The sequence below is a fragment of the Paroedura picta genome, chromosome 5, assembly GCF_049243985.1.
Source record: "Paroedura picta isolate Pp20150507F chromosome 5, Ppicta_v3.0, whole genome shotgun sequence".
Lineage (NCBI taxonomy): Eukaryota > Metazoa > Chordata > Lepidosauria > Squamata > Gekkonidae > Paroedura > Paroedura picta.
In genome coordinates, this window is record NC_135373.1 from 49712733 (window position 1) to 49739349 (window position 26617).

At 45.8% G+C, this 26617-nt stretch overlaps 2 protein-coding genes across 7 annotated transcripts in view; one reads left to right on the forward strand and one right to left on the reverse strand.

Annotated features, from left to right (window-relative positions):
• The first annotated feature begins 1704 nt into the window (after nt 1-1704).
• Nucleotides 1705-25626, forward strand: A4GALT (alpha 1,4-galactosyltransferase (P1PK blood group)). 2 transcript variants are annotated; one of them, XM_077337854.1, is made up of 3 exons: nt 1705-1941; nt 17603-17667; nt 17801-25626. In XM_077337854.1, exon 3 carries the CDS (start codon nt 17833-17835, stop codon nt 18895-18897), a length of 1065 nt encoding a protein of 354 aa, XP_077193969.1. In that variant the 5' UTR covers nt 1705-1941; nt 17603-17667; nt 17801-17832; the 3' UTR covers nt 18898-25626. The 2 variants fall into 2 exon arrangements, with proteins under 2 accessions (XP_077193969.1, XP_077193968.1); XM_077337853.1 differs by lacking the exon at nt 1705-1941 and adding an exon at nt 10284-10667.
• Nucleotides 22423-26617, reverse strand: part of PCLO (piccolo presynaptic cytomatrix protein) — a 134836-nt gene continuing 130641 nt past the window's right edge. For all 5 annotated transcript variants that reach the window (XM_077337850.1, XM_077337848.1, XM_077337847.1 and 2 more), the window contains one exon: nt 22423-26259. In XM_077337850.1, the coding sequence (XP_077193965.1) occupies nt 26119-26259 (141 nt within the window). In that variant the 3' untranslated portion in view covers nt 22423-26118. The remainder of the gene's footprint in view (nt 26260-26617) is intronic.

Here is a 26617-nt window from a genome sequence, read left to right on the forward strand (position 1 = left end):
CGTGTGGTTTGTGTTATAATAAGATTATTTCATACAGAAATACAGCTTGAAGGCATCAAGGTTCGCTCATTGAACTCCCATCTCTATTGAATGGACATTCAAGAATACATAAAGAAACTTACACTCACACATAAAGAAACTTAATTTACACAGGCTGCTGGGCCAGGGAAGGAGAAGGAGCCAGGTAGTAAGCTGCTAGAGTGGTGAGTGCTGTTTTTATCTGTTCTTACAGAGTGGGTGAGTATGTGTATGAAAGAATATATAACTTGCAGGAGAGTGGGGGCTGTTTGATTAAGTGTTTTTGTTTTAATTACCTGGGTGGTAAGTGACTGCAGCTGATTGTATTAGGTGGTTGATTGTTGTGCAAAGAGGGGGGGGGTGTTTGCTTGGGGTTGACTGCTGAATGCCCTCTCCTGGGTGGGCCTTTGCACTATAAAAGGCTCATGCTCACCAGGGTTGCGGGCCTGGGGTCAAGCTGGAGATTTCTCTATGTACTTGGGAATGCAGGAAGACACAGACTACTTCTGAAACAGACCAAAGTGGAATGGCTGGTGATGGAGCCCAGGCAGTGATATGCATAGTTTGTGCCATGTTTGTTTTCTTATCTTAGGGTAACAGCAATTCCACTTGCAGCAAAGTGTAAGTTGGTAGCTCTACTAGAGGGGAAGATACAGAGGCTAGAGGCATACCTGTCCACACTGCATCCCATAAAGGAAGGTGAAGAGTTCTTGGACAGAAGTCACGAAGCATTTTGGGGGGAGGAGGATAGGTATCTCACCAATGGTTAGGGCTGGTCCTGCGTTGAGCAGGGGGTTGGACTAGATGGCCTGTATGGTCCCTTCCAACTCTATGATTCTAAATAGAGGAGCACCTAAACAGGAGGAAAACATGGAGGAAAGTTAAAAATAGGTGTAGAAAAACGAGATGTTCTGCCCCTTTGAATCTTGATAATAAGAGTCCAGGATCTGCCTCTAGATATTGATACCAAACCACAGGAGCAAGGACCATTTCCCCAGTCCTCCCAAGATTTTTCACGGTCCCCTGAAGATGAGAGGACTAACTTTTCTGTTCCACAGTGTAGGAAGAGACGGGTGCTGGTAACTGGGGATACCCTTCTGAGAGGGGTGGAGGTCAAAGTTTTTCTGAGAGCTAGTTTTTTTGTATGATGTCATCAAGATGGCGAATCAAAGTGATTAAAATATAATTATGATGAATATAAATATGCAAAAACACCAGAATTTATTTAATAAAGCATTTAGAAATGCTACAAAATGATTTAAAACAACAATCATGTGGCTCCCCTAATTTCACTATCAAGACAAATGTCAGTTGGCAAAAATACAAATTTAAAAGTACGTATTGTCTACAGATGACAGACCAGTACCCCATGCATTTTGGCATAAAGCCTTCCTTGGTGGATCTAATTGAGCATTTCAGCAACTGCAATTAACTGAGTGTACAAAAAAATAAACATGATATGCAACAAAAAAGAATAAATTATTTCAATGTTTGATGGAAAATAAAATCAATTTAAATTTTAGAAATCATTAAACTGTGAATTCCAAAAAAAATCATGCAATATTTACATTAGACATTAATATTTACCTTATCAAACATGCTTTAAATTCCAATAGACTTCTGGGAAACAACTGCAAAACAGTCAGTATTATAGTAACCCATTCCCTTCATATATAGGAGGGAAATATGATGCAACAGAAAGAATGATCTAGGGGTAATCAGGAACACCTGAGAGAGGAAAATTACATCAGCCTACCTGCAAATCTCAGATACAAACAGCAGCAAAGACACACAAACCTCTTGGCATTGAAGTATCCAGCATGAACATTTTGAGACAACTCCTTCTCCAAAAGCTGAATGTGTAATGCAGTTTTTTGATGGTGCCGCAGCTGGACAAATGGCAATTTTGCAGAAGGACAAATGGTAATTTTCTGACGCTTTAATTTTTGTTATATATTTGGACCATTCTGTATACGATATGAGAAAGGAAGGAAAGGCATCCTTTTGGGAGTATTGCTCATTTCCTGTTAGGCATAGCAGGGGAGGTGGAATTCGGATAATAACCCTGTGAGCCACAACCAACAGCCAAGTACCTGCTCTGCAGGATTAGAAAACTCAGTTCTACTGTTTGTTCTACTGTTTGTTCTACTGTTCTACTGTTTGTATGACTTATTGCTTCTGGTAGGCAGAACATCCAGAATGAACAAGGGTGAGGTGGGAAGTGCATTAGGGCGGTAACGGCAGCAGCAACGGAGTTAAATTCATCTCAAAGGAGAGGCAAATTAGCTTCTAGCGCATGGTACCGATGCCTTATGTAGACATAATTTGACAAGCAGGTGAGAAACTTTTATTTCTTATTGCATTGAGGGGCAGAAGTTCTGGTGCTGAATAACTCTCACATGGGCCCTCCCCTGCTTATGCAGATCATTTCTGGACAGTGCAGGAAAACAGTGCTTCCACTTGAGAACTAAAAACTCTCAGACCCATAAGCAGAATTGTGGTATTGGGCAGAACAGTATTGGCAGCTTCAACAGCGTATATGTGCACAGAAACAGCAGGCTGTACGCTGGTGATAGGTCAATGACTTTGGCTGTGAGTGACTGGCTTCTTCAGATCCAGTGAAATTCAGACAGCCATGAAGCTGTCTTTGAAACTCTCTGTCAAGGAAGAAGGGGGGGGAGGTCTAGCTCTACAAGGAATCTTTGTCCGGGGCTGGGCTGGGCTGGACTGGGTGGAACTTTTGGTAAACCTGGGCTCCACCTTTAGTTATAAACCACAATGTCTTTTTAAGGATTGATATAGAGTTTTCAAATCTTGCTCCATCCGTTGCTCTTTCTGGTCCTACTTTGGTAAACTCTTTTAAGATCGGCTAAGCACATTAGATGCAAGCTCCGACTGCATTGTTTAAAAGCTGCCAGAATCCCATATGCTTTGTATTTGAACTCCTCTGCAACATATTTGCATATTTGATCATGAATGGATCGTATGGCTATTTGAAAGAAAAATGACAAGGTCTTGAGTTGGGTGAGGTTTCATGAAGAATAGTGTACCGAGTTCCTTAAACAGCTCAGCGAAAAATATGGTTGCTCCGCAAAGCTGGCGGAAGTACTGGATTCTGTAGTAAATTGTTAGAAAATCATTGCCATCAGCCAGGTGTTACATCAGTTCACTCCTGTTTTGCTGATTTAACAATATTTTAGTCAGTGTGAGTTCTTCCATCTCACGACAGCAGCTGAGTCCCTGGGCTCCCCCCTTTGTTTTTAGTATGGACACATTTACTGGTGTAGCCCCTCAACAGAAGTCTATGGACGTGACATTCATAGTCCCGCCCCCAGGGACCATGCCAGTAGATGGAGAGCACGGGCGGCCTTGAAGAATGAGTGGCAGCCAGGCTGAGAACAGAGCACCATTCACCATGCTGCCTCCGCCTGTCCTCCGAGGCTGCCCGTGCCCTCAGGAGAGCGCGGGCGGCCTCGGAGGACAAGCAGTAGTGGCAAGCAGGGCTCAGCTCTGGGTTTCGCCATCACTGCTTGTTCTCTGAGGCCGTCCCCCCACACAGGAGACCACGGGCAGCTTTGGAAACAAGTGGCAGAGGTGGCTGGCCAGGTTCAGAGCTGAGCCCCGTTCACCTCACTGCTGCTGCCTGACCTCCGAGGCCTCCCGCGCCCTCAGGAGAATGCAGGCGGCCTTGGAGGACGAGCAATAGAAGCAAATGGGGCTAGGCTCCGGGCCTTGCCACCCGTCGTCACCCATCTTGCCCTCAGCGAGCACAAGCAGCCTTGAAGAGTGGGTGGCGGCAGCTGGAGAGCCCCAGAGCCAGTACCATTTGCATGCTGCCGCTGCCTGCCCTCCAAGCCCCGCCCCTGCCCCCAGGAGGAGGAGTCAGCCGGGGCCTGGAACTCAGACTCACCAGCCATTGCTCCGGCCATTATGTGGGATGTTTCAACATAGTGGCCGAGAATATGGTTGCTGGCATTTTTTTTACCTACAAGTAGTCATAGCAGTCACGCTTCACTTGGCTGTGGGCTGCCTTGACTGTCTGTAGATAAAGAAGGGCAGAGAATAGGCTCACTGAGTGGCAAAGGTTTGGTTACTTTGGTTACTTTAGTGAGAAAAAAAATTAAAATGCAGCCAAATTGAGCTTGGTTTCAGAGCTGGAAATTCTTTATATTTTTAGAGGCTTTGCTGTTGAAAAAATCTTTGGTGGAATGAAAGTGTACTGGAACTTTGGGGATTTCCACACTTAGGATTAAATGGCCAGATGCCTCCTACCTGCAATAGCGTGATATTAAATCGCACTAGTTCTCCCGTCCACACTTTAAAACCTTCCTGCTGCATCGTCTTGCCTTTTAACCTTCTCACATGCTGCGCAAAAAGCAAAAGAGAGAGCAACACACTCTTTCACTCAATTTTTTTCAAATTCAAAAAAACCTTTAATGGCAATAAAGGTAAATTGTATGCACTCTTTCACTCACCGCTCCTCAGACTGTCAATCAGTAGGGCCCACCAATCGGAGGTTTGTTGGTCTAGCCTTTAAAAAAAAACTTTAAACTTTCATGTGGAAATGCATATTTGGTCCTATGTAAATGCATTGCCATGTTGGTTAAAGCCCCCCTCCACCCCCCCAACCCCCCCCCAGCCAGCCAGCAGAGGGCATGGTGAGGGGGGCAGATTCCTTACCCTGTCATTCCAATCAGCATTAAATCTCTCTATAATGGTTTTTAACTATGTGCATCCTTCCCTTCCTCCTCGGTCCTCAGACCCCCATCCCTTCTTCTCCTCTCTTCCCCCCCCCCCCCCGCTGCTCAGACATTCCATGCCATTCCACTGTTGCTCACTCCTTCCCTCCCTCTCCCTCCCCGATCACCTTGTAAGCCGCCCACGCAGCGTGCGGCGGTTGGAGGCAGCGCCCAGTGGTGCGGTGTGGAGGCTGCATGCCGCTTAAGAGGTGCTCGGGGAGGGAGGGGAAGGGAAGAAGTCCTGGACCCCGGGTGGCCTCCAGCCTGGCCCAGTATCTAATAAGACAGCTGCACTTCCGCTCCTGGGGCTTCCCAATGTAAGCCTTCACCATCACAGATGTGCTGCCCTCTCTCAAGTCCTTGCCGCCCCCAGAAGAAGAAGAAGAAGGCTGGAGAAACCCCAGCAAGAGGGGCTCAGAGCATTCCTGGAAACCTCTTTGGAGCCTTCATGCAAGTGTATGCACAGCTGGAACTATGTCTGTGCATCCTCGGCCATTACCTTATAGGACCAAGGGGGCCATAATTTCACGGGACCATGGGGCAGAACAAACCCAAACTCGCCACGTCAGATGAGAGCATTTCTGTGAAGGTCTTGAGGGGCCCAGGAACCTCCACAGTCTGGGCAAGGATCTCCCACTCTTTGTCGGTGAGTCGTGATCCATGCTTAAAAATCCTTGTCTCTTGGACCATTGAGGACTCTCCTCTGCTCCACCAAGCGCACAAACATAGGATGGGTGGAATTCCAGCATGTGCTGACATCTCGAGTTACTGGTTTGGCATACTCATCAGGACCAGCTTCTCCTGCAGCCGAAAGTGGTCCATCGAGCTGTGGTTGAAGTGAGCCATGATCTTCCGGCACTTCATAGTGAGAAGCCAGAATTTGGAGGACTTGGTGGATGGTTCCAGCTTTGGAACCATTCGCAAGCACATTCTTCACCACCAGGTGGAGAAGTTGGGCCTCACAGGAAATGTGCCTCAGGCCCATGTCCTTGACCACCTTCTTCATGTTTATGGCCCCATCTGTCACTAAGAATCCTTTGATAACCCCACTGCCTACCCAGCCCTCTGACAGCCTAATGATGGTGCCCCTGATGTTGTCTGCCATGTGCCGCTCATCGAAGGGCTTGATGTGTAGCAAGGCATGGTGATAGACAGGCTGGCAGCCCTCTCACTACCTGCTATAAATGATTCGTGAGAGCTCCAGAGGTGGAGGTTGCAGGGGGACTCCCTTCTGCTGCTTGCTGGTGGTTCCTGTTCAGGCACCCCTGTGGCAGCCTGTCTCCCCCCTGAGGCAGGACCACCTGGTGGTGCCTCTTCAGGTGCTTCAGGAGGGCACTTGTCGAATAATGACATTCTTGTCTTCCTTGACTGACCCTCTGCCCTAAGGCAAGGGAGCCTGTTCGTCTCTTTGCTCATGAATACAGAAAGCCTCATTGAGACATGAAACTGAGAGAACTTGGAATCTCCAGGTTTCCCCTAGAGATCTCCAGGACTGAACATTGTAGCTAAACCTTTGAAATGTCTTTTATGTCTCACTAGGGGCAAAGCCCATTGTATCCTGGAATACATCGGGTGGTAGAGGGTGGTGGTGGTGGTAAAAGCAAGACAGGAATTGTTGATTATGGAAGGACATGTGGATGCATGGGTGTGTTGTTTGGGTTGTGGTTGTGTGGCTGGGCATGACGGTGTGTGATTGCAGAGGGTTGTGGCACAGACAGGCACTCAGGAGACTTAATAGGTTTTAGAAGAGGACTGACCTGTGGGAAGTGTGGCGTGGCTGTTGCATGCGTTGTTTAGAGGAGGATTTCATGGTACATTATATTCTTCATCACAACAAGTTCAGACTGCAGGAGGTGTGGTTTGGAATGTGTGCTGAGTGTGGGAGAAGACTGACCTTTGGGAACTGTGGCATAGTGGTTACAGATGAGCTTTCAAGAGCCAAGTCTTCAGGTATGTGAAGGGAAAATCAGACTGGAGACTCTTCTTAGGGGGAGATTACATGGCAGCCAATTCCTTCCCGTTCTGCTTTCAACCTTATTTCTCTTCTTGTGTGAATTAGGCCACAGACACCAAAATGTCCCCCTGTCCTAAATCAAATGGGGTAGCCACAGTTCCTGCTCCTCCTGTCTCCATTTTTTTACTTATGATAAAATGTAATGTGCTCATACTCTTCTTTCACTGTTGCCTCTTAGAAGAAGAGCTGGATTCTTGTATCCTGTTGTTTACTACCCAAAGGAGTCTTACAAACACCTTTTCCCTTTGTCTCCCCATCCTGTGAGATGTGAGGCTGAGAGAGTTCCGAGAGAACTGGGATGGCCCACCCGTCACCCAGCAAGACTCAGGTTTTGCAAAGCTGTGTACAATCACCTTCCCTTCCTCTCCCCATAATAGGCACCCTGTTAGGGAGGTGGGGCTGAGAGAGCTCTGAGAGAACTTGGAGTGGGCTGCAGTCACCCAGCAGGCCTCAGATATCTCAAGGCAATTTAACATTGCCTTCCATTCCTCACCCCATAACAGATACCCTGTGAGGGATGTGGGGCTTTAGAGAGCTCTGAGAGAACTGGGAATGATCCACAATCACTCAGCTGGCCTCGGGTGTCTCAAAGCAGTTTCGAATTGCCATCCCTTTCTCTTCCCATAACAGACACCCTGTGAGGAAGATGGGGCTGAGAGAGCATCAGCTCATGGTTTGGGGTATGTTTAGTGCCTCACTTGGAAGCTGGCAACCCTAAGAGGAGGTCTCTCTGTGCACAGCAGTCTTGTCAGGTTTATGTACACCTAGGTACTGTGGAATTCCAGAACATGAACTTACACCAATCTGGCAACCTTACCTGTTCTCTGCCATGTTTTCTTGACCTGAAATAGGTCAAGGGGTGCTAGGTGGCTGTGGGGACATTACATACTTCTGAGGCCCCACTTCCAGACTACAAGGAATATGTTCAGATCAGGGACAGCCACCTCCAGGTGGGTCCTGCAGATCTCCTGGAATTGCTGCTCATCTCCAGACTATAAAGATCAGCTCCCCAGGCAAAAATGGCTGCTTTGGAGGGGTGGCTGTGTAGCATTGTATTCCACTGAGGTTTAGAGATGCCAGCCTCCAGGTGGGGTCTGAGAATCCCCTGAAAGTACAGCTCATTTCCAGGCAGTTAGGCTGAAGGGAAAGCTCTCCCTCCTCACAAGCACCCCTTCAAAAGGAATGCACATGGCCATAGACACCCCTTGGCTAGCAGAGTCTGTTGCTTGGCTGGTGATGTTTGCCCTTCTGATGCCTGAGGCCTATTGCTCGTAACTGCAATCCCTGTAGTCTGCAAGGCCAAATCATTGCCTAATAAAAGTGGATCACCTAGTTCCATCCAAAGTCTCTCTGTCTACTTTCCTGTAAAGCTAACTCCACTTGAAATTCTGGGCCACGTATGCCTTTGATTTCATAGGGCCTTCCTGGCAAACACTTTTTTATTTACCAAGCCAAGCTTGAGAAAAGTCACTTCAGTTCCCATGTCTCTCCAGTCATTTACTTGTTCACTATTTACAGTTTCAGGCTGTAAATATTATTTATTTAGATCTTCCTGCAATTTCCAGACTCGCAGGACCAATGCTGGTCTGTCTGTCTGTGCCCCAGAATACAAAAAAAGTGCTGGTAAGGGCTGGCCAAAGCACATAGCCCAGGAGGGTTGCACCACTCCACCCCAATCTCAGTCTGTAAGCCTCTGCCATCGTCTCTGGTATCACTGTTCATCTCTAGATTATAATGACCAGCTCTACAGGAAAAGATGGCCTCTTTGGAGACTGGACTCTGAAGCATTGTACCATTTTGAATTCCCAATTCCAAACCTCCAGGAATATTTCCAGCCCAGGGGTAGCCAAACTCCAGGTGGGGCCTGGAGAGCTCCTGGAATTTCTGTTCATCTGCAGCCTATAAAGATCAGCTCCCCAGGCAGAAAGGGCTTCTTTGGAGTTTGGACAGGGTTGTGGGGAGAAGGAACATTTAAGGCGTCCCATGTAGGTTGTTGTGGGGATGAAATACTTGAGGCCTACTGTACAGGGTTATTGTGCAGATGAAACAGGAGGCAAAAGAACCTCCACAACAGCATCCAGTTTCATCTACAAAACAACCCTGTGCAGTAGGCCTCAAATGTACAGAGAGTCGTGAAGAAGAAATACACATGGCTTGGATGCGTCTTCCCTCCAGCAGCGAGGCCAGCCAGAGCAGGGTCTTTTCTGTGGCCTCCCCGTCAGCCAACCTTAAGTAGTAGAGGAAAAGTTCCCTCCCCAAAGGAAAGCACAAGTACCCCTGTCTCGTAAACACCTCCCTAAGCCTCAGTCAAGAGCTGTTAGAGGCTTCCTTCATAGCAGGCCTGAAGGGAGGGGGTGGGGAGTGAGCGCACTCACCAGCCACCTGCCAGATTCATCAGCGGTGTGAGGCAAAGTGAGTGGAGTTGCTGGATATGACAATTAGGGGCAGGAGATGCAGCCAGGCCTTTGCTGCCAAGGGGAGGGAACTTTTTCCCCCTGGGAGCCACACCTCCTCTCCCAATGGCAGTCAGGGGCAGACTGGCAGCAATAGCTGCCAGATTGCCCCTGGCTGGGCTGGGTGGGCAGGCCCTGTCAGGAGTTTGACAGGCCCCACCCATTTTCTGCCCACCTACCCATTAGCTTTTTATTTTAACAGTGCAAACTGTTACAGATGTTCCTTAGGAAAGGGCCTATTGCTTATGTTCCTGTCATCCTTATCCATGGTTCCTCTATATATTTGTGAAACAGCCTGGGGGGTAGGACATGTCCAGCTGTCCAAGTTGGAATAGGGCCAATCAGGGTGCAGCCAGCAAAGCTGACAACAGTTCAGTGGATGCACCCTGATTGGCCCTGCCCCTGCAGCTCTCGCCCTCTGACCCTGGACTCTAGCCTCTTTGCTCTCAGACACACCTCAGTGCCTGGAGCCAGCAGCACGTAAGGGGAGAGGGCCCTGGGCAAAGGGTCTTGGTGGAGGGCTTGCTACCGAGGGCCTCTTGCCCCGCTAGGCTGGCCCTGCTACCGAAGGCCTCTTGGCCTGCTAGGCTGGGCTTGTTAACAAGGGCCTGATAATGAGGGCCTCTTGGCCTGCTAGGCTGAGCCTGCTAATGTGGGCCTCTTGGCCTGCTGACTGCCTGCTAAGAAGCTCTGTCCCGGGCCTGCTAACGAGCTGGCCAGCCCCCACCTGCGAGCTGCAGCACAAAGCCACCTTAAGTAGCCTGGCCAGGGGCTAGGGGACCCTTTCAAGGTCTGTTCTTAGGAACAGGCTTTGAAGCTAGTTATGTATAAATTGTTAACCTTTTTATTATGGCTGGAATCCTTTGCTGCAGTCTTGTATAAATCCTAGAAATGCCAGCTGCCTGCTTCCTTTGAAATTAAGATAGGCATGTTGTGCCTCATGGACTATTATTTTACAAAGTGTGAGAATGCTTTGAGGCCAGAATGCTTTGACCATACTCTCCTGCATATTTGGCACAAAGACCATTCGCCACGCCTTATCCTTGATGTAACTCTGACTTGTTCTCTGGTCAATTGATCCTGCTCCTAGGTGGAGCTCCCAAAGGTATAAAGTGTAGTGTAATAGTCTTGTTCTTTGTCTTCAACACAACATTTGTGTGCTGCCCTAGCTGGGCACATGCAGGGTCAATCCAGATGAATGCACTCTTGGCCAGTAAACCAAGTTCAAAGTACACACCAAAAACAGAGTCGAGTCCATTCTGGGTTTTATCAGGAGCTGTGGCAGACAAATTCTAAAGGAGAGCCCAAGAGGAAGACAATAAACAAGCCAAGATCATAGCCAGAAGATCAGTTAGAATCAAAGCAAGCTCACAATACCAGTTCTTAGTCTGAGAAATGTCACCAAGCCGGGAAGCAGTCAGGCAGAACTTCGCTGAAGCACAGGTAGGTCAAGAACTGGGTCAAGGCGATGGGTGGGCTTGTGCACAGGTTGCATCCTGAGCTGTCTCTGCTTTGCAAGTGCAGCCTGAGCTAAAGAGTTAAGTTGTTGCACCTGGTAGCTCAGTTGCTGTCGGTTAAGTCAGCCCCATCTGGCTTCATACTTTGCTCTGAGCCTGGCACTTCGGCATGCTGTTAAAACAGTCCTTCTGCATTCCCTCCTGTGCTCTGGGGACGAGTCCAGACTGAGAAGGGGTGTTGCTTCTGGCTGAGGTGATGCTGACACAGAGGGACATGGTGTCTACTTGGCTGGGACCGGGCTGTGTGTCAGGGCTTGTCTCATTTAACAGCATGCTGCTGCTTTGTCCCAGCTCCTCCTCATCTTCGTGCTCCAAGGGGTCTGGCAGCAAAGGTTCTGGCATAGGTGCAGATGCAGCCTCTGGTGATGGCATGACAATCTTATTGTGTTTAACCCTTCCTATGCTATCGTATGTATTTGTAATAAATGCTTAGATTTGTGTCCCCTGATCACCTTGGCTTGTTTTCCTCATCCATCTCAATGTGCCATTCATGGGACATGACACTAAGGCATCTCTTGGGACACCTGGGGCAGGCTGACAGGTGGACTCAGAGGTTTTGTTCTGAGGAAAGTGTGACTGAGGGGCTTGTTCTGTTCTACATGGTGCAGTTGCATGCTGAGGGGCGTTCTGCACAAATTGAGCAGGTTGATCTTGTTTTTGTAAACTACAGAATTGCTGGGATCTGGTTTCTACTTACCTCAGTTACAGAACTTTGGAGGATTAGAGGCATCAAGCCCCTTGTGAGCAGGATGCTAGGTGATCAGTGTCGCTTCCTTTATTGCAGGACATTCTGTTTAAGCTTCCCCAGGTTTGAAGCTCCTCTTATGAGGTGATTCTGTTCCACACTGCATTTGTTTTAGCCTTTGGGGGGCATTTGGCTATAGTGAACTGTTGTCAGCCTCTAGGAATGATCTGAGAGGGCAGGCTTTGGCCAGGGAGGATCTGCAGGTGGTGGGCCCTCAGCTGCACATCTAGCTGCGTACATTTAAAACTGACCAACATAGTCGAGGTATCCACATTTTTCTGTCTGGCTCTGGAGATCATTTGCTTGGTCGTTAATGTCTTGGCATATGTGGGGGTATGGCTGGATACTCCTGCAGCCCTCCTTTTACATGAGGATGGGGCGTGCTTGTCATGTTTTCAATTTATGGCCATGTTGCACCCATGGCTGAAGGCTTTAGGCCTCCCTACTAAGCATTTTAGTTCACATTCCTTTCCCATCGGGGCAGCCACCTATGTGGCGGCTTGTGTACTGGGTCCGGATCAGATGAAGTCCCTGGGGCATTGGCACTCTGGGGCCTTTAGGGCATATGTTCACCCGGATCTACTTGTTTAATGTGAGATATTCTTGACTGGTATTACACAGTCTGTTTTACACCATCGGAAGGTGTGTATCATGTTAACAGAAATGCACCCCAAGACACATGTATATTTAGCATTGGGGAATTGCTTTGTGAGAGGGTTGGTAATATAGCGTTAAGGATTGTTTCCCAATGTTTATGGGGTGATTAGACCCCTTAGAACTCAAGGCAGACAACAGATAATTATAGTAAAACTAGCTTCAAAGCCCGTTCTTAAGAATGGGCCTTGAAAGGGCTCCTCCCCTGGCCCCCAGCCAGGCTGCCTAAGGTGGCTTTGGGCCACAGTGGGGAAAGCGGGGGCTGGCCAGCTCATTAGCAGGCCTGGTACAGAGCTCCTTAGCAGCAGGCAGTTAGCAGGCCAAGAGGCCCTCGTTAGCAGGCCCTCCACCATGACCCTTAGCCCAGGGCCCTCTCCCCTTACCTAGGCACTGAGGCTCTAGGCACTGAGGTGTGTCTGAGAGCAAAGAGGCTAGAGTCCAGGGAGGGAGGGTGGGAGCTGCAGGAGCAAGGCCAAACAGGGTGAAGCCAGCAAAGCTGGCTGCACCCTGATTGGCCCTATTCAACTTGGACAGCCGGACACGTTCCACCACCCAGGATGTTTCACAAATGTATAGAGGAACCATGGTTAAGGATAATAACAACGTTTATTGGAAGGAAAATAACAAAAAAAATATCTAGCACACGAACATTTGAGCGGATAGGAAAATAAAGGGAGAAGGAGGATTGCATATTTACTGGTCCTGTAGAACAGTGGTCCCCAGCCTTTTTATCACCAGGGACCGGTCAACGCTTGACAATTTTACTGAGGCCCGGGGGGGGGGGTGTTAATCTTTTGCTGAAGGACATCACCGCTGCCACCTGAGCCCCTGCTCCACTTGCTTTCCCGCCGACGCCCCTGACTTCCTGCCACCCGCTGGGGGGGGGGACGCTGCCAGCAGCAGCTGCGCAGTGCCACGCCAAGGGGGAGCCCCAGCGATGGCAGTTGCCAGAGAGCACCAAAGGTGAGCTGGCGGCAGTGTGGCATGGCAGTCCCCGAGGAAGCAGCTGGGGAGGAGGATGAGGAGGAGCCATGGCCTGGTACTGACTGATCCACAGACCGGTACTGGTCCCTGGACTGGGGGTTGGGGACCACTGTGTTAAGGTACCCACAAATTACCTGCATAGCGAGACAGCTGGATCCCAGCAGGTTCCATCAATCACAAGCACCTAGTCTCTTAAGGAGGCCCCCAAACTTGCAGGGCCTGGCAAACAACCACAGCCCCACCCCCAAGCACAGGCTTCACCAATATAACTGCCATAGAGTGAGTGAGGGATTGGGGCACCAATCCCACTCCTGCCAACACTCATTAGCCAATCCATTTCAATAAAGCATACCATACCCCATCCAGCCAAAGGTCCTTCCCCCATTCTGAGAGATGAACACTATTCTCCCTAAACAAGACTCGCTGCTTAAAAATAATCTCTGGGTGCCAGACAACAAACCAACCAATGTTCATGCAATGCTTGGAAACCAACTTGCAGTCACCATCTTGCCATGTCAACCTTCTCAGGTGGAAGTGCAAGCCTCCAGGAATGCCACTCCAAAACTGACAACCAAAAAAACTGCTCAGGAAACCGCTCTGTAATTGCACACAAATCATTCACCATGGCCAAAGACAGCTCCAGACCAGAAACCAAAGGAAGATCATTGCCACCAAGTTGAATGATGAGCGCATTTGAAGGAAAAGCCCTCTGAATGATTTCAGACAAGGAACATGAAAAAGCCAACCAACACATGCCTCAGACACCACGCCATTGAATGTCGAACAACTTCCCAAGGCCCAGTTTAGGACCCCAACCAGATCTAGGTGCATACTTCTCTGCCCAGTACAGAATACTGTGGCTGATTATTATTATGTATGGCAGGACCCTGCCTTATTGAATGGCATACTGTCCCCAACAAGCAATGGCGCTCCCCAATAGTCTAGGCCAGCGGTCCGCAAGCTTCTGCTTGCTGTGGACCGCTGCAGCGAAGTGGTGGGAGAGGGTGGCCCGGGGGCCCGCGCACGCGTGGCAGCCCCAGCGCAAAGGCCGATTAGCTTGCGGCTTGGCAAGCTTCTCTTCCCTCCCCTCCCGAAGTGAGAAGCTTGCCGGGCTGCGAGCTAATTGGCCGCTTTGGCAGCCGATTTGCTCGCGGCCTGGCGAGCTTCTCGCTTCGGGGGGGGGAGGGAAGAAGGAGCCGCGGCCCGGCGCCGAGGCCTTCACGGCCCAGTGCCGGGCCGCGGCCCGCGGGTTGGGGACCACTGGTCTAGGCTTAAGCCAAAGCCAGACACTGTCAAAGTCTGCCAAGACCCTGTTGGACAAACTCCATCTTTCTTTCAGCCACAGACATGATAGCTGTAGCCCGAAACAGATCTTACTCACCTCTCTTCCCCCTCCCCCACCCCATTATATTGCTGCTCAAGTTCAGTTTGCCAAAAAGTGTTTTAGGTAATTCTAAGCCTACCCACCAGGGGAAATGACTCCCTACAACCAATTGTTAGATCCAGCGAGACACGCTGGTTTACCCATTAACACCCTTATCCTAAGTTGGATAAGACATTTTTCAATATCCTGCCCCATGCCAAATCCCATCGTGCCCACCTGGTTTAACTTACATCCACAACTCGACCCCCTCACCCAGAAACATATATAAACAATGGCTTTGCCAAGCTAAAATGTGTCTTCTGATTTGAATCCATTCAGAACACCCTATGAGCTGGCTGTGTTATTCATTCTCTGCACCTCTCCTCTACAGTGGTGGTCCCCAACCATCGGCCTGCAGCCTGGTGCCGGGCCATGAAGGCTCCAGCACCGGGCCGCGGCTCCCTCTCCCTGCCCCTCCCCACCGCAGTAAGAAACTTCCCAGGCTGCAAGCTTCTTTTTGTGGGAGGGGTGGAGGGAAGCAGGGCCGTGCATGCGCATTGCCCATGCGCGGCTGTGCATGCGCGGCCGCGAAATTGCCCTCCCCGCTGCCGCTTGTCCACAGCCTTTAAAAGGTTGCGGACCACTGATGTAAGGTTTCCAATCTAAGAAGGGAGGAATACTTTGGGGATAGCCATCACAGGGAATTGCAGCAGGGAAAATAAAGGTAATGTGAGTGGGACTGTGAGGATGTACACTTTCCCTTTCCATATGGGTATCACCTTGGTCTTGCTGCAATTTTCTCAAGACCATCACAACAAAGCACATTTGAGACCAATGGTATGGAAAATGGGAAATTGTAGAGGGGGCACTGAAGCATCATGCGGACATGTGGAGAGGAGAGACATTGTCTCCCAGTAGCACCTTCCCAGTAGAAGAAGAGTTGTTTTTATACCCTGCTTTTCACCACCCAAAGGAGTCTCAGAGTCACTTATAATCACCTTCTCTTCCTCTCTCCGCAACAGACACCCTATGAGGTAGGTGAGGCTGACAGAGCTCTGAGATCAATTGCTCTGTGGGAACAGTTTCTAGCAGCACTGTGACTAGCTCAAGGTCACCCAGCACATGGAGGAGCAGGGAATCAAATCCAGCTCACCACATTGGAAGCCGCTACTCTTAACTACTACACTACTGTACAAATTGTCATTGCCTGACAAAGATGTAGCTAGAACAGTGGTCCCCAAGCTGCGGCTCCTTCTTCCCTCCCCCCCTGAAGCGAGAAGCTCACCAGGCCGCGAGCAAATCGGCCGCCAAAGCGGCCGATTAGCTCGCGGCCCGGCAAGCTTCTCACTTCGGGAGGGGAGGGAAGAGAAGCTTGCTGAGCCACAAGCTAATCAGCCACTTTAGCAGGCGATTTGCTCGCGGCCCGGAGGGGCCGGGAGGGGAAGTTGCGGCCGCCGGCATGTTGGCACAAACGCGCGTGCGCGGACTGCCGCGCATGCGCGTTTGCGCCCTTGCTGGGCGCAAACACGCATGCGCAGCAGTCCGCGCATGCGCATTTGCGCTGGGGCTGCCGCACGTGCACGGGCCCCCGAGCCGCCCTCTCCCACCGCTGCAGCGGTCCGCGGCAAGCAGAAGCTTGCGGACCGCTGAGCCAGAACACAGGCAGATGAAGCTGTTGCAAGAAGATGGTGTCCTCTGTGTTCTCTCTCTCTCTGTGTGCGTGTGTGTATAGAGGGGAGTGCCACACAACTCCAATCCCCATCCAAGCAGCCATTTTCTACAGGGGAACTGAGCAGTGGCAGGGATGCAAGCTTCCAGCTGGGACCTGAAGACCCCACTTCTGGAGTTTCTTGAATCCTGAAGAATGTTTCAGGGGGTTCTCAATGGTAAAACAGATGAGAAAAGCTGTCATAGAGGCAGTAATTTAGAAATGCACGGTATGTTCTTTGCCATCCAATGTTTTCAATGCCACAGAGACCTTCCCCACCCAAGCAGCGCTTTCCTCCAGGAGAACTGATCTCTGCAGTCTAGAGAAGAGCTTTCATTCTGGGGGTCCTCCAGGTCTGGAGACTGTAATGCCTGAGCAGTGGCAGGGATGCAAGCTTCCAGCTGGGACCTGGAGACCCCACCTCTGGGTTTTCTTGAAGCCTGAAGAATGTTTCAGGGGTTTCTTAATGGTAAAAAAGTTGAGAAAAGCTGACATCACTATCACTAAACATTATGAAGTTGAACTTGTGTGCAGCCAACTTACTCCCTTTCTGATTGGCCCTCTTTTGGGTATACCACCAGTAGGGAGAGATCACACTGAATTATTTATTATTGTTATTTGCAATTTTGCCACCCAGACTGGAGCCTGGCATCCCTGCACCTCCATGGGATCCAAAGCTGAGGCTTTTCTCCAGGGATATTGATTGATGTTGCTTGGAAATGACCTGTAATTCCAACTAATTCCCAGGTCCCAACCTCTCCCATCCTGCACCCTCTCTGCCACAGAGTCCCCCCCTCCCAAGCAAGCCCTTTCATCTCCAGGAACCTGGACATGAGTTGTTAGTGTAGAGTCCCCCCTCCAAAACAGCCATTTTTCCCTGGGGAGGAGACTCCTGGGTCAGAAATGTTCTTTGAGGTTTGGAGGCAGGGACAAGGGTGGCAGGAGCTTTTACCACGTAAACAGCCCCATCAAGGCCACAGTGCAGGTTTGCATCCTAGCACCCATTATATTCCTGGGTACAATGGCCTTTGCCTTTAGTTTTATAGCTGTTCTTGGATTCCATGCACCGTTTTCCACTTGCCTGCAAATTCCACTCCATGAAGTTGAGTAGTCACCAAAGTGGGAGGACGAGTCAGGAAATTTCTGCATCTTTACAAATTGGGAAATTTGTAATTTTCTCCCTTAAGGCTTTAGGCCAGCTGTACTTTGTCAAAATTTGTTGCTCTGAGTAAAATAAATACTTTAAAACCACATTACAGGCAGAAGCATCACACAAATGTGTCTACACAGGACACCATCTTGGCCCCGCCTCCCAACTTCATGCATCAGATAAAAAGAAATACTCAAATAAATTACTGCCATTAACAAACATTTTCCCACTAAGACTGGTCTTCTCTTTTGCCTAAGAATATAGTTTGTGGAGACATCTGAACAAACCAAGCCAAATACCAAGATATCTGCAATATATTCAGGTACGAACTGTGGAAATTTTGGGGTCCAATTTCACAAAAATTTCAAACATGATTAAACATTTCTGTTGTCAATGAGTTCTTGATCTTTGTGTTAACTAGTTGTACTTCTTTTCTTTTCTTTTTCTTTTTGCAGCTAATCCTAGTATTATTTACAGAAAGCAGACCATGTGCAAAGTGCTGAAATTATCCAGGATTTTAGACAACCACACATTCTGGGGTGTATTTGTTTTCTCCTCTGCATTAATGTCTATCACCATTATATTTTATTGGCAAAGCATCCAGTACACCAAGGACAAAACTTGGCGCTATAGCTTACCAAGAGAATTTAAATGTCCTCTCTTTGTACCTTCTCTCTCTTCATCCGGCTGGCCTCCTCAATTGCCTAAGAATGTCTACTTTGTGGAGACATCAGAACAATTGAAGCTCAACTTCTTGCTTATGTGCTCTGTTGAATCAGCAGCCAGGGTTCACCCAGAAGCCAGAATTATTGTATTTATTAAAGGCTTTGCAAATTACAATTTTACTTTAAGAAAACAGTTGGGCATCTCTTTCCTCACGTGCTTCAATAACACTGAATTCAAAGCTTTGGACATGAAGGACCTTTTCATGGACACGCCACTGGCTGACTGGTATGCAGTAGCCCAACACAGATGGGAACCATTTTTTGTTCCTGTTCTTTCTGATGCCTGTCGACTAGCTATCATGTGGAAATTTGGTGGAATCTATTTAGACACAGATTTCATTGTCCTTAAGAGTTTAAAGAACCTCAGCAATGTGCTTGGCACCCAGTCCAAAAATACACTGAATGGGGCTTTCCTCTCTTTTGAACCAAGACACAGATTCATCGAGCTCTGTATGCAAGACTTTGTGACCAATTACAATGGATGGATCTGGGGATACCAGGGCCCAATGCTCTTCACCCGTGTGTTTAAGAAGTGGTGTTCTGTTCCAAGCGTCCAGAGTAGTAAAGGTTGTAGAGGAGTCACTATTTTGCCCCAAGAAGCTTTTTATCCCATCCAGTGGCAGGACTGGAGAAAATATTTTGAAGTGATCAAAGCTTCAGAACATTCAGAGCTGTTAAAAAATACCTATGCAGCCCATGTCTGGAATCAGAAAAGTAAAGGGACACAAATTGACATAACCTCTAAAAATCTGCTAACTCAGCTGCATTTCCACTACTGCCCATCAACCTATGAGCTAATGAACAGGTCACGTAGAATCATTAAATAATAGAGTTAGAAGGTACCTCCTGGGTTATCTAGTCCAACCTCCTCACAACCCTATACGCTCATCCACTGGAACATGCCACCCCCTTGAAACTTCACAGAATCAGCCTCTCTGTCAGATGGCTATCCAGCCTCTGTTTAAAAAATTCCAAGCAATCATAGAATCACAAAATGTTGGAATTATACTGCAAATTCAACTCCTCCATAAATGCCCATCCCTATTTCTCAGGTGTTGGTCTATTAGCTTTTTTATTTTTCAAAAAAAAAATTTCAATTAATTTCTTCCCTGCATTGGTTTTGGAGGAGTCCAGTTAGATTTATTCACTAGTGCTGCTTGAACTCTTAATTTAACCCAACAATTACATTTAATTCCCAAAGATACATGTTCATTTGCTTCAGACAGGATACAGCGGTGAATAATAACCATTGGGCTTTGAGGCTAGTATATGTATAAAACTAGGTATATGGAATATAGTTAGTTGACTCTTAGCTTAGGCCTTTTTTAGACTAGCTCTTTGCACAAGCAGCCAACCTACTGAAGGGGGCTCTGGAACCTGAGAAAAGCTCCAAAAAGGGCCATGGCCAAAAAGAGAATGGCTGCCCTAGAACCAGATGTGGCTGATATTTATTCAAGAAAGCTGGCATGGGGAAATTGTTACTCTTATCTCCTAAATAGCTCTGAAGATTATTGATATAGAAGTTGAATAGTGCTGGTGTTTGGTATTGGAGCATTCTATTGGATAGGTTATCAAGAAAAACATACCTCACTCTCATGTAGATATCATTATGAAGTTTTTTCATTCGCCCATGGCTAATGGTTACACCAAAGGCCCATATCCTCATGAGAATCAATGAATGCTACATAGAGGAATCCCCATGTTGGCATTATATTTCTCTGCCAGAAACAGTAACCTAAACTGGTTTCTGTGTCTTTTTACTTATTAGAACAAAAATAGATTCAGGATTTCTTCTATCACTTCTTACTTGATTTTCTTACTTCCATGTACTCTGAGCATTGGCTCCAAGTTCTTCTGACCACTGCATTTATTTCACTGCACTGGTCCACTGTCTTACACCAGCAATTCTGACACATTGCATAACTGAAAGTTCATTAATAGTTTAAACCCATTTACGTGTCATGTCCATTGCTGTGCATTGCCTTGGTGGGTATGATGACTCCCATCCAGTTTCCTCCCTCAGAGGCAAGATTTTCCCTCAATTTGTCTTCTTTGACTGAGCTACCCTGGGTATGTTTTCTCCCTTCCTGAAGAATTTCTGGCTGTCCCACCCTATCACAGTATAATATTTTTTTGTTTGCTCAGACCAGGAACCTGAGGAAAGGAATGGGAGCCCCCTTTAACTTATCAAACTACCGATCTAACCACCTTGCCAACTTTTGTCAGTTCTCCTGTCTGTGCTAAACTGCTCTCAGTCAGGGCTGAATTCCAAAACTGTCAGTATTCAACCCTTCTCAGCTAGGGCTGAAATCTGCTTCTCTCAGTTTAGAAGTCTTTCTCTGCCCAGCAGATACTAACCAGATCTCGTAGAACAGCCTGTCACAACTTTCATAGTCTGTCACAGCAGGTAAAATCTATTATAGATTATTAAAAATTGTCATTCCAGACATAGAAACAAAGTGCATTAAGAATTTTCCTGTCATGTTTGTTTTATAACTCTCTGCCAAATAACTCAAAGCAAAACTGCAAGCTCCTTATTGGAACCAATTCATGTTTTGAAATCTTTGATTATTAGAATTTGAATTTTCAGGTAGTTTAATACAACATTCAGCAATAAGTATTGTGATGCCATTAAGCCCGATTTAGATATAGTACAAGCCAGACCTGTTTGGGAATTTTCCCTTCCTTTTGCTCATAAGCTCTGGAACACAGTGTGTAGTGAAGAGCTCTGATCTGTGACTCCTATTCCTTGTAGGAAAATTATATGGTAAGTAGCAAGTAGTCTACTGAGTATTTTGTTTCCTCTATGTTCCAGGAGCAGATACTCACTCTTGGATGTATATGCATATACAGTCAATTCATTTCTGTACTATGCTCCATTTCTCCCCCCTTTCACTTGTGCATTTTTAACTCATTGGACTACTATCTTCAACAGGGCCTCCATGCTTTGCTATTTGACCACAGTTCTTGTTTGCATGGGGGTACAGTTTTGAATATATTCTATTGTTAACTGTTTGGGAGTTAACTCTGTATTCCCTACTGTTTGTTTTTCGTACTCTGTCAGATACTTTCTACTTTTTATCAGAGTTGATTGTCTGATTCCCTATCAAAACTGCATGCCAATCATAGAATCACAAAATGTTGGAATTAGACTGCAAATCTAACTCCTCCATAAATGCCCATCCCTATTTCTCAGGTGTTGGTTTATTAGCTTTTTTATTTTTAAAAAATATTTTTCCCAATTAATTTCTTCCCTGTATTGGTTTTGGAGCCCAGTTAGATTTATTCACTAGTGCTGCTTGAACTCTAATTTAACCCAACAATTACATTTAATTTCCAAAGATACATGTTCAGTTGCTTCAGACAGGATACAGTGGTGAATAATAACCATATACAATTTTAAAGAGGCCTTCTCTACTCTCGAGTTTACTAAATTATAGGGTGGACTGCAATCTTGCTAATGGAGGAGCAAAAATAGCATCATTGATAAGAGTGGGGAACTAGAGAATATCTGAAGCTATTATGAAGAATCAGATGGAGGATGGCATAGGAAGTCACCCTCTTGTTTATGGATCAGCAAAATTGGAAATTCAATCCATTTTGGTGTGTGTGTGTGTGTGAAACAACCTTTTCTTAGTTAAAAATTTCTCTTGTGAATTATCCCATTTCTTGCTTGGAAAAGACTACTGAGCACTGTAAGTCAGCTTGAAGGCAAAAAGGAAATGATATTCATCATAGGTTCCTGGCTGCCATGTCTGGGCTGGTGGTTCAACAACCAAGTTAAGAACTGGGAGTCAGTGCCTGGGTGAACTTCTTGTTCACCTATTGCCGACCCACTTTGTTTCACCTCACTAAAAGCACTAAAAGGCAGCAGTGAGGACTACCTGATAGTTTTCTGTAAATCTGTCTCTATATTGCATGAAGGTGAATTAAGGACGTAACCGTGACAGGCCATTTATATCATCTGAGGGGACCCACAGAGTCTCCTATGATTTTGGGGGACCCAGGTTTATTTTAAAATGTAAACTTTCCCGTCAGTTACCAGGTGTTCTAAGTGTAGTGATTTTTTTAAAAAATGTGTCTTTCTAACCCTACTGGGCATACAGCGAGTAACAGCAATGGCAAGACACCAAATTCACCCAGGAGAGAAGTCATATGCTCCTCATCCCTACTCAGTCAAGAAACTGAGTGTGTGATCTGGATGCTGCTGTGCATAGCATTACAATTGAGTTGGCTCCAAAACTAGGGCTGAGGACCTAGGCTAGTGAGTGAAAGGTGACTGTGCATTTGGTCACCACTGAGTTTAGGCACAATAATTAGTACTGATTGGCAGGAAATATACCCATGACACATTATTTTAAATATTTATTCATTGGACTGGGATTAACAGCCCTTATACAACACAATTTGCATAAATTCTCGTTACAGCCTGCATACAGGATTGTACAGGAATACAATCACAAAACCATGACATGGATTTTATACACAGTATGGAAATTGAGCATTTCCCCCCTCATTTGTACAATTTGTTCTAATTTTTGTTGTCTCTGTTGTGCAACTTTTAGGATAAATTGTGAATGTCATTTTTTTTCTTGGAGAATCAGAAATCAAAGTCATTATAATTCTATCAAGTGAAAAATAATACTTATCAGACCAGTGCATGCAACATTCATTTTGGAAATATTACATCTCTCCAAAGTGGTGGTTGCTTTTTTGTTTTATTGTTTATGGTAGCCTCCCCCCATCAGGTATATTATCATATGGCACACATGCCACTCAGGGACTGCTGAACACCTGGGTACACCAACCAACTATACAAGATAAGGTCAATTTGCATTGACATGAACATGCTTGGAATGCAATGGGGTTTGGAATCCAAACTTTCTTCCAATTTTCAATACAAAATGTATATTTACAAGATAAATTAAGAAAACATCTTTCTTTCAAATAACATATTTTCATTTTTATGGAGAGAATCTAATTTTGAAATCCATTATTTGTCAAGATTAGAGAACATGGGGAAAATCATATAAAGAGAAAGTATCCAGTTTATTTGATTGGTAGCCACATATCTCAGGAGCTTCATTATACATTGAAAATTGAAATGAATGAAAATAGAATGTCAGTGTAAACCTACATTCACTTTCTTGCTTCTTTACACTTCAAAGATTTGATTACTTATATGCATTATTTCTCTTTCATATACATTTATGTATGTACATATATGGACACTCAGTGAACTGTGGATCAGTAGCAATGAAGATAAATCTCCTGAATCATTTTATGTAGGAATCAAATAAAAAAATAAAAAATATACTCATATCTACGATATTTCCAAGAAACTAAATATTAATTAAACAACTTTTATTGAGCTCACTTGTATACTATATAGGAGATGCTTACATTTTCTTCATCCTTAAGAGAATGAAGCAGTATTGGCTGGTTACCAGCTACAGCTCTCACCCCCCCTCTTATGCCATCCAGAACAATCAAACTGTTAAGCATCCAGAAAAGTAACACTACTGACAATGAGGTTCAAAATGAGGTGCAGTAAACAAAGAAACAGAATTCATTTTTCTCCTGGATACTATCCCTTTAAGGAAACAGCAACTAGCTCAACTACATTCATCACAGAAACGTGCACTTTGGCTCAAAAAAATAACAGCAAGATCTGGCTACTGCTCAGTGGAATGCAGAAGAGATATTACCCCGTTAAAGAAATGACCCCTTTCATTTGCCAATACACACAAAGACTGTGCTTCAGTGCAGAGTTCAAGCATGTTTCCAATGTAACAACTTTTATCTCCAGCTCAACAGACATGTAGGTAAACTTGTGCCAGCCACAATCTCATCTTAAAAGAAAGAAGAATCTTATTTTAAAAGAAAGCCACAACCTTGGATCCTTTCCAGGTTAAGAGTCTTGTCTAATCTAAGCACTTCTGTCATATAAAAGCCCCCCACCCCAAGAGATTAAAAAAAAAGAACTAAAAGAAAAAACGGGAAAACAATGGCGAAAGAGCTATACATTTTTAAAATACCCCCATGTGAGTTTATTTCTTTAAAAAAGTCAGGATTTTGTCATCTTCACTTTGTTACAAGAACACTGCATTTAATTGTGATTCATAGTTGCATAGAATAATTCCAGCACAACTCAGACATTTGGTCAAAAAGAAACTTGGAGGCATCAGCTAGTCTCAGCAATGATGCTGCGCATGTGGACCACGCTTTTTTAAAAAAAGTGTAGTGATGTAGAATGTCAGTGCCCACAGAAACCACTTTCCCTAACAGCTGCTGCCCCAGGCTTTGATTCCCACGCACAGGGAGCGTGGCCTATAGAATTCAGCTGCAATCTCAGCTGGCTGTTTTATGTCACTCTTGTCATCAAGGCCATTGGCTAAGGAAGGCAGTTGCTGAGGTAGAAGCCACAAAAGCCTGTGGAAAAACCATGGCAGTCCTAATATGAAGCCATCATTGCTTGTAACTGAATGCTTTGCCCTACCCTTTATATTATGTGTTGCAATCTGATTAAGAGATGGCAAACAGCTTCCTTGTAAACCTTCCACAAGTTTTCGCTGTGAATGGAAATCTCCATGGCAATGGGACCCAAGAGCTGCATGGTAATAGGACTCAAGAACTTCATTTTAAAACAGGAACAAGAGTTCCATTTGCACACCAGAGTTCATTTGTTTACTATCTGGACCTGGGTATTTGTGAAAAGTACAGATCCAATGACACCACTCTTCTTTTGCTTTTGTCTTCAGTCATCTGGATGCAGTTATGATACAGAAAGTTATATTTACATGGCACGGCACCTTGTGTGTGTGTGTGTGTATTTGTGTGTGTGTGATTTGAGGGGAGGACTAAAGTTCAAATCACTGCTAGGGAATGAACGAATGGATCCTGAGAGAGTCTCTCCCAACCAGATACGATAAAAAATAATATGCTCTGTATTTAATTGGTCTTTTTTTTTGGTCTTTAATTCTTTTGGTCTTTAATTGATTTTGATTTTGGTGCAGAATTTGTTCCTCTAAGAACATCACCTTCCAAAGGGAAACATCGTTCCAGAACAAAACGTTTGCCACTTCATAGTTTACATGTGCATGAAGAGCAAGCACATCAGCCAGCAGGTACACTGCATTGCTAGATGGGTACTGAGAATTCCAGGAAATGGGGTGATATTCAGCACGGATGACTTAGCATTGGGACTACTTCATCATTATCGGTATTTTGAAACTTCAATCCCTTCAAGTTCACAAAGACAAGGAAGATTATTTGAAGCAGTGATATTCACTCCAGCACTTAGAAGCCTGTGGACTCAACCATATTATTATAGACTACCAACTGAGAAAGATAAGCTAAAGTACCGTCAATCAATTATCGGTCACTCCCTCACATTCCAAGTCACCCCCCCTGCACAATTACAATTACTTTGTGTGCTTTTTATACTCCACATTTCAACTAGGTAAATTCACAGTTCTAATACAGGCATCATTTGGGACTTCTTCTCCATTGCATATGACTAATGATGTAAAATAAAATTAGGTAACCATTTCAAAGACTGTATCTTGCGCTTTGCTTCCTGGAACGCCATCTCACTATAGCCAGTCACTAGGTAGTCTGACATAAAGAACATGGATGATTTTTTCCATATGTTGAGGATTGGAAAGGCTTAGGTGCTTTTGCTCCCTTTGTATCACACCAAGACCCAAATTGCTCTCCTCCATGCAGGGATTCATCTACAGCCTGCAACTAAGGCCTAACTTCAAATGCTTTCTTTTCATTGCCACAAAGATTCCAGCATCACCAAGCTCTTGTCAAGCACAGTCATTTTTACTTCTGGGACCAAGGTGGTAGATTTCCCCCTCCTCCCTTTGCTTTGCTTTTTTAATTGTTTTAAATATAGTAGAACAATTAATTAGCCCTCATAGAAACTTGTTCGTTCTCCTTCATATTATGAAAACCTAGCTAAACACAATATCGAACTAGAGTCTTGGAACCACATGTACAGACACCTCAAAAGCCTAGCGGCCTCAAGAAGAGGCATTTGCTCAATGTGCCTGTGTTGAGCTGACCAAAAGTTTGTGCCAGTTTACTGTTCTTTTCCTGAGGTCCACTTTGTCAAGCCAGATATATGCTTCACCAATTAAAGTCTTCTTCATAAACTTCCCTCCATTGGAAACAAGGAGAATCTAGACAGAGAAAAAACAGAATAGATGGGTAACAAAGTCAGGATGCCAAAAATAGTCTCTGTAACTTAGCAGTTAGAATATTAGTTTCAGACCAAGAAACTACGGAGCTTACTTGGTAACTTGGGGGAGGGGGGTCATCACTGACTATTAACCTAACTACTTTTGGCAACAATTCTTCCTCATGCTGCATGTGACACACACGTTGCTAGGTGAGAACCCAACACACTGTGACTATCCTATCTGATCTGCTACCTTCCTCACTTCTTTCTTTTTATAAATACTTCAAAGGTGCCTTCACTTCACAATGAATAAATGCCATGATAATCACGATAGGGGAAGGATCTCAAATAACACCAGA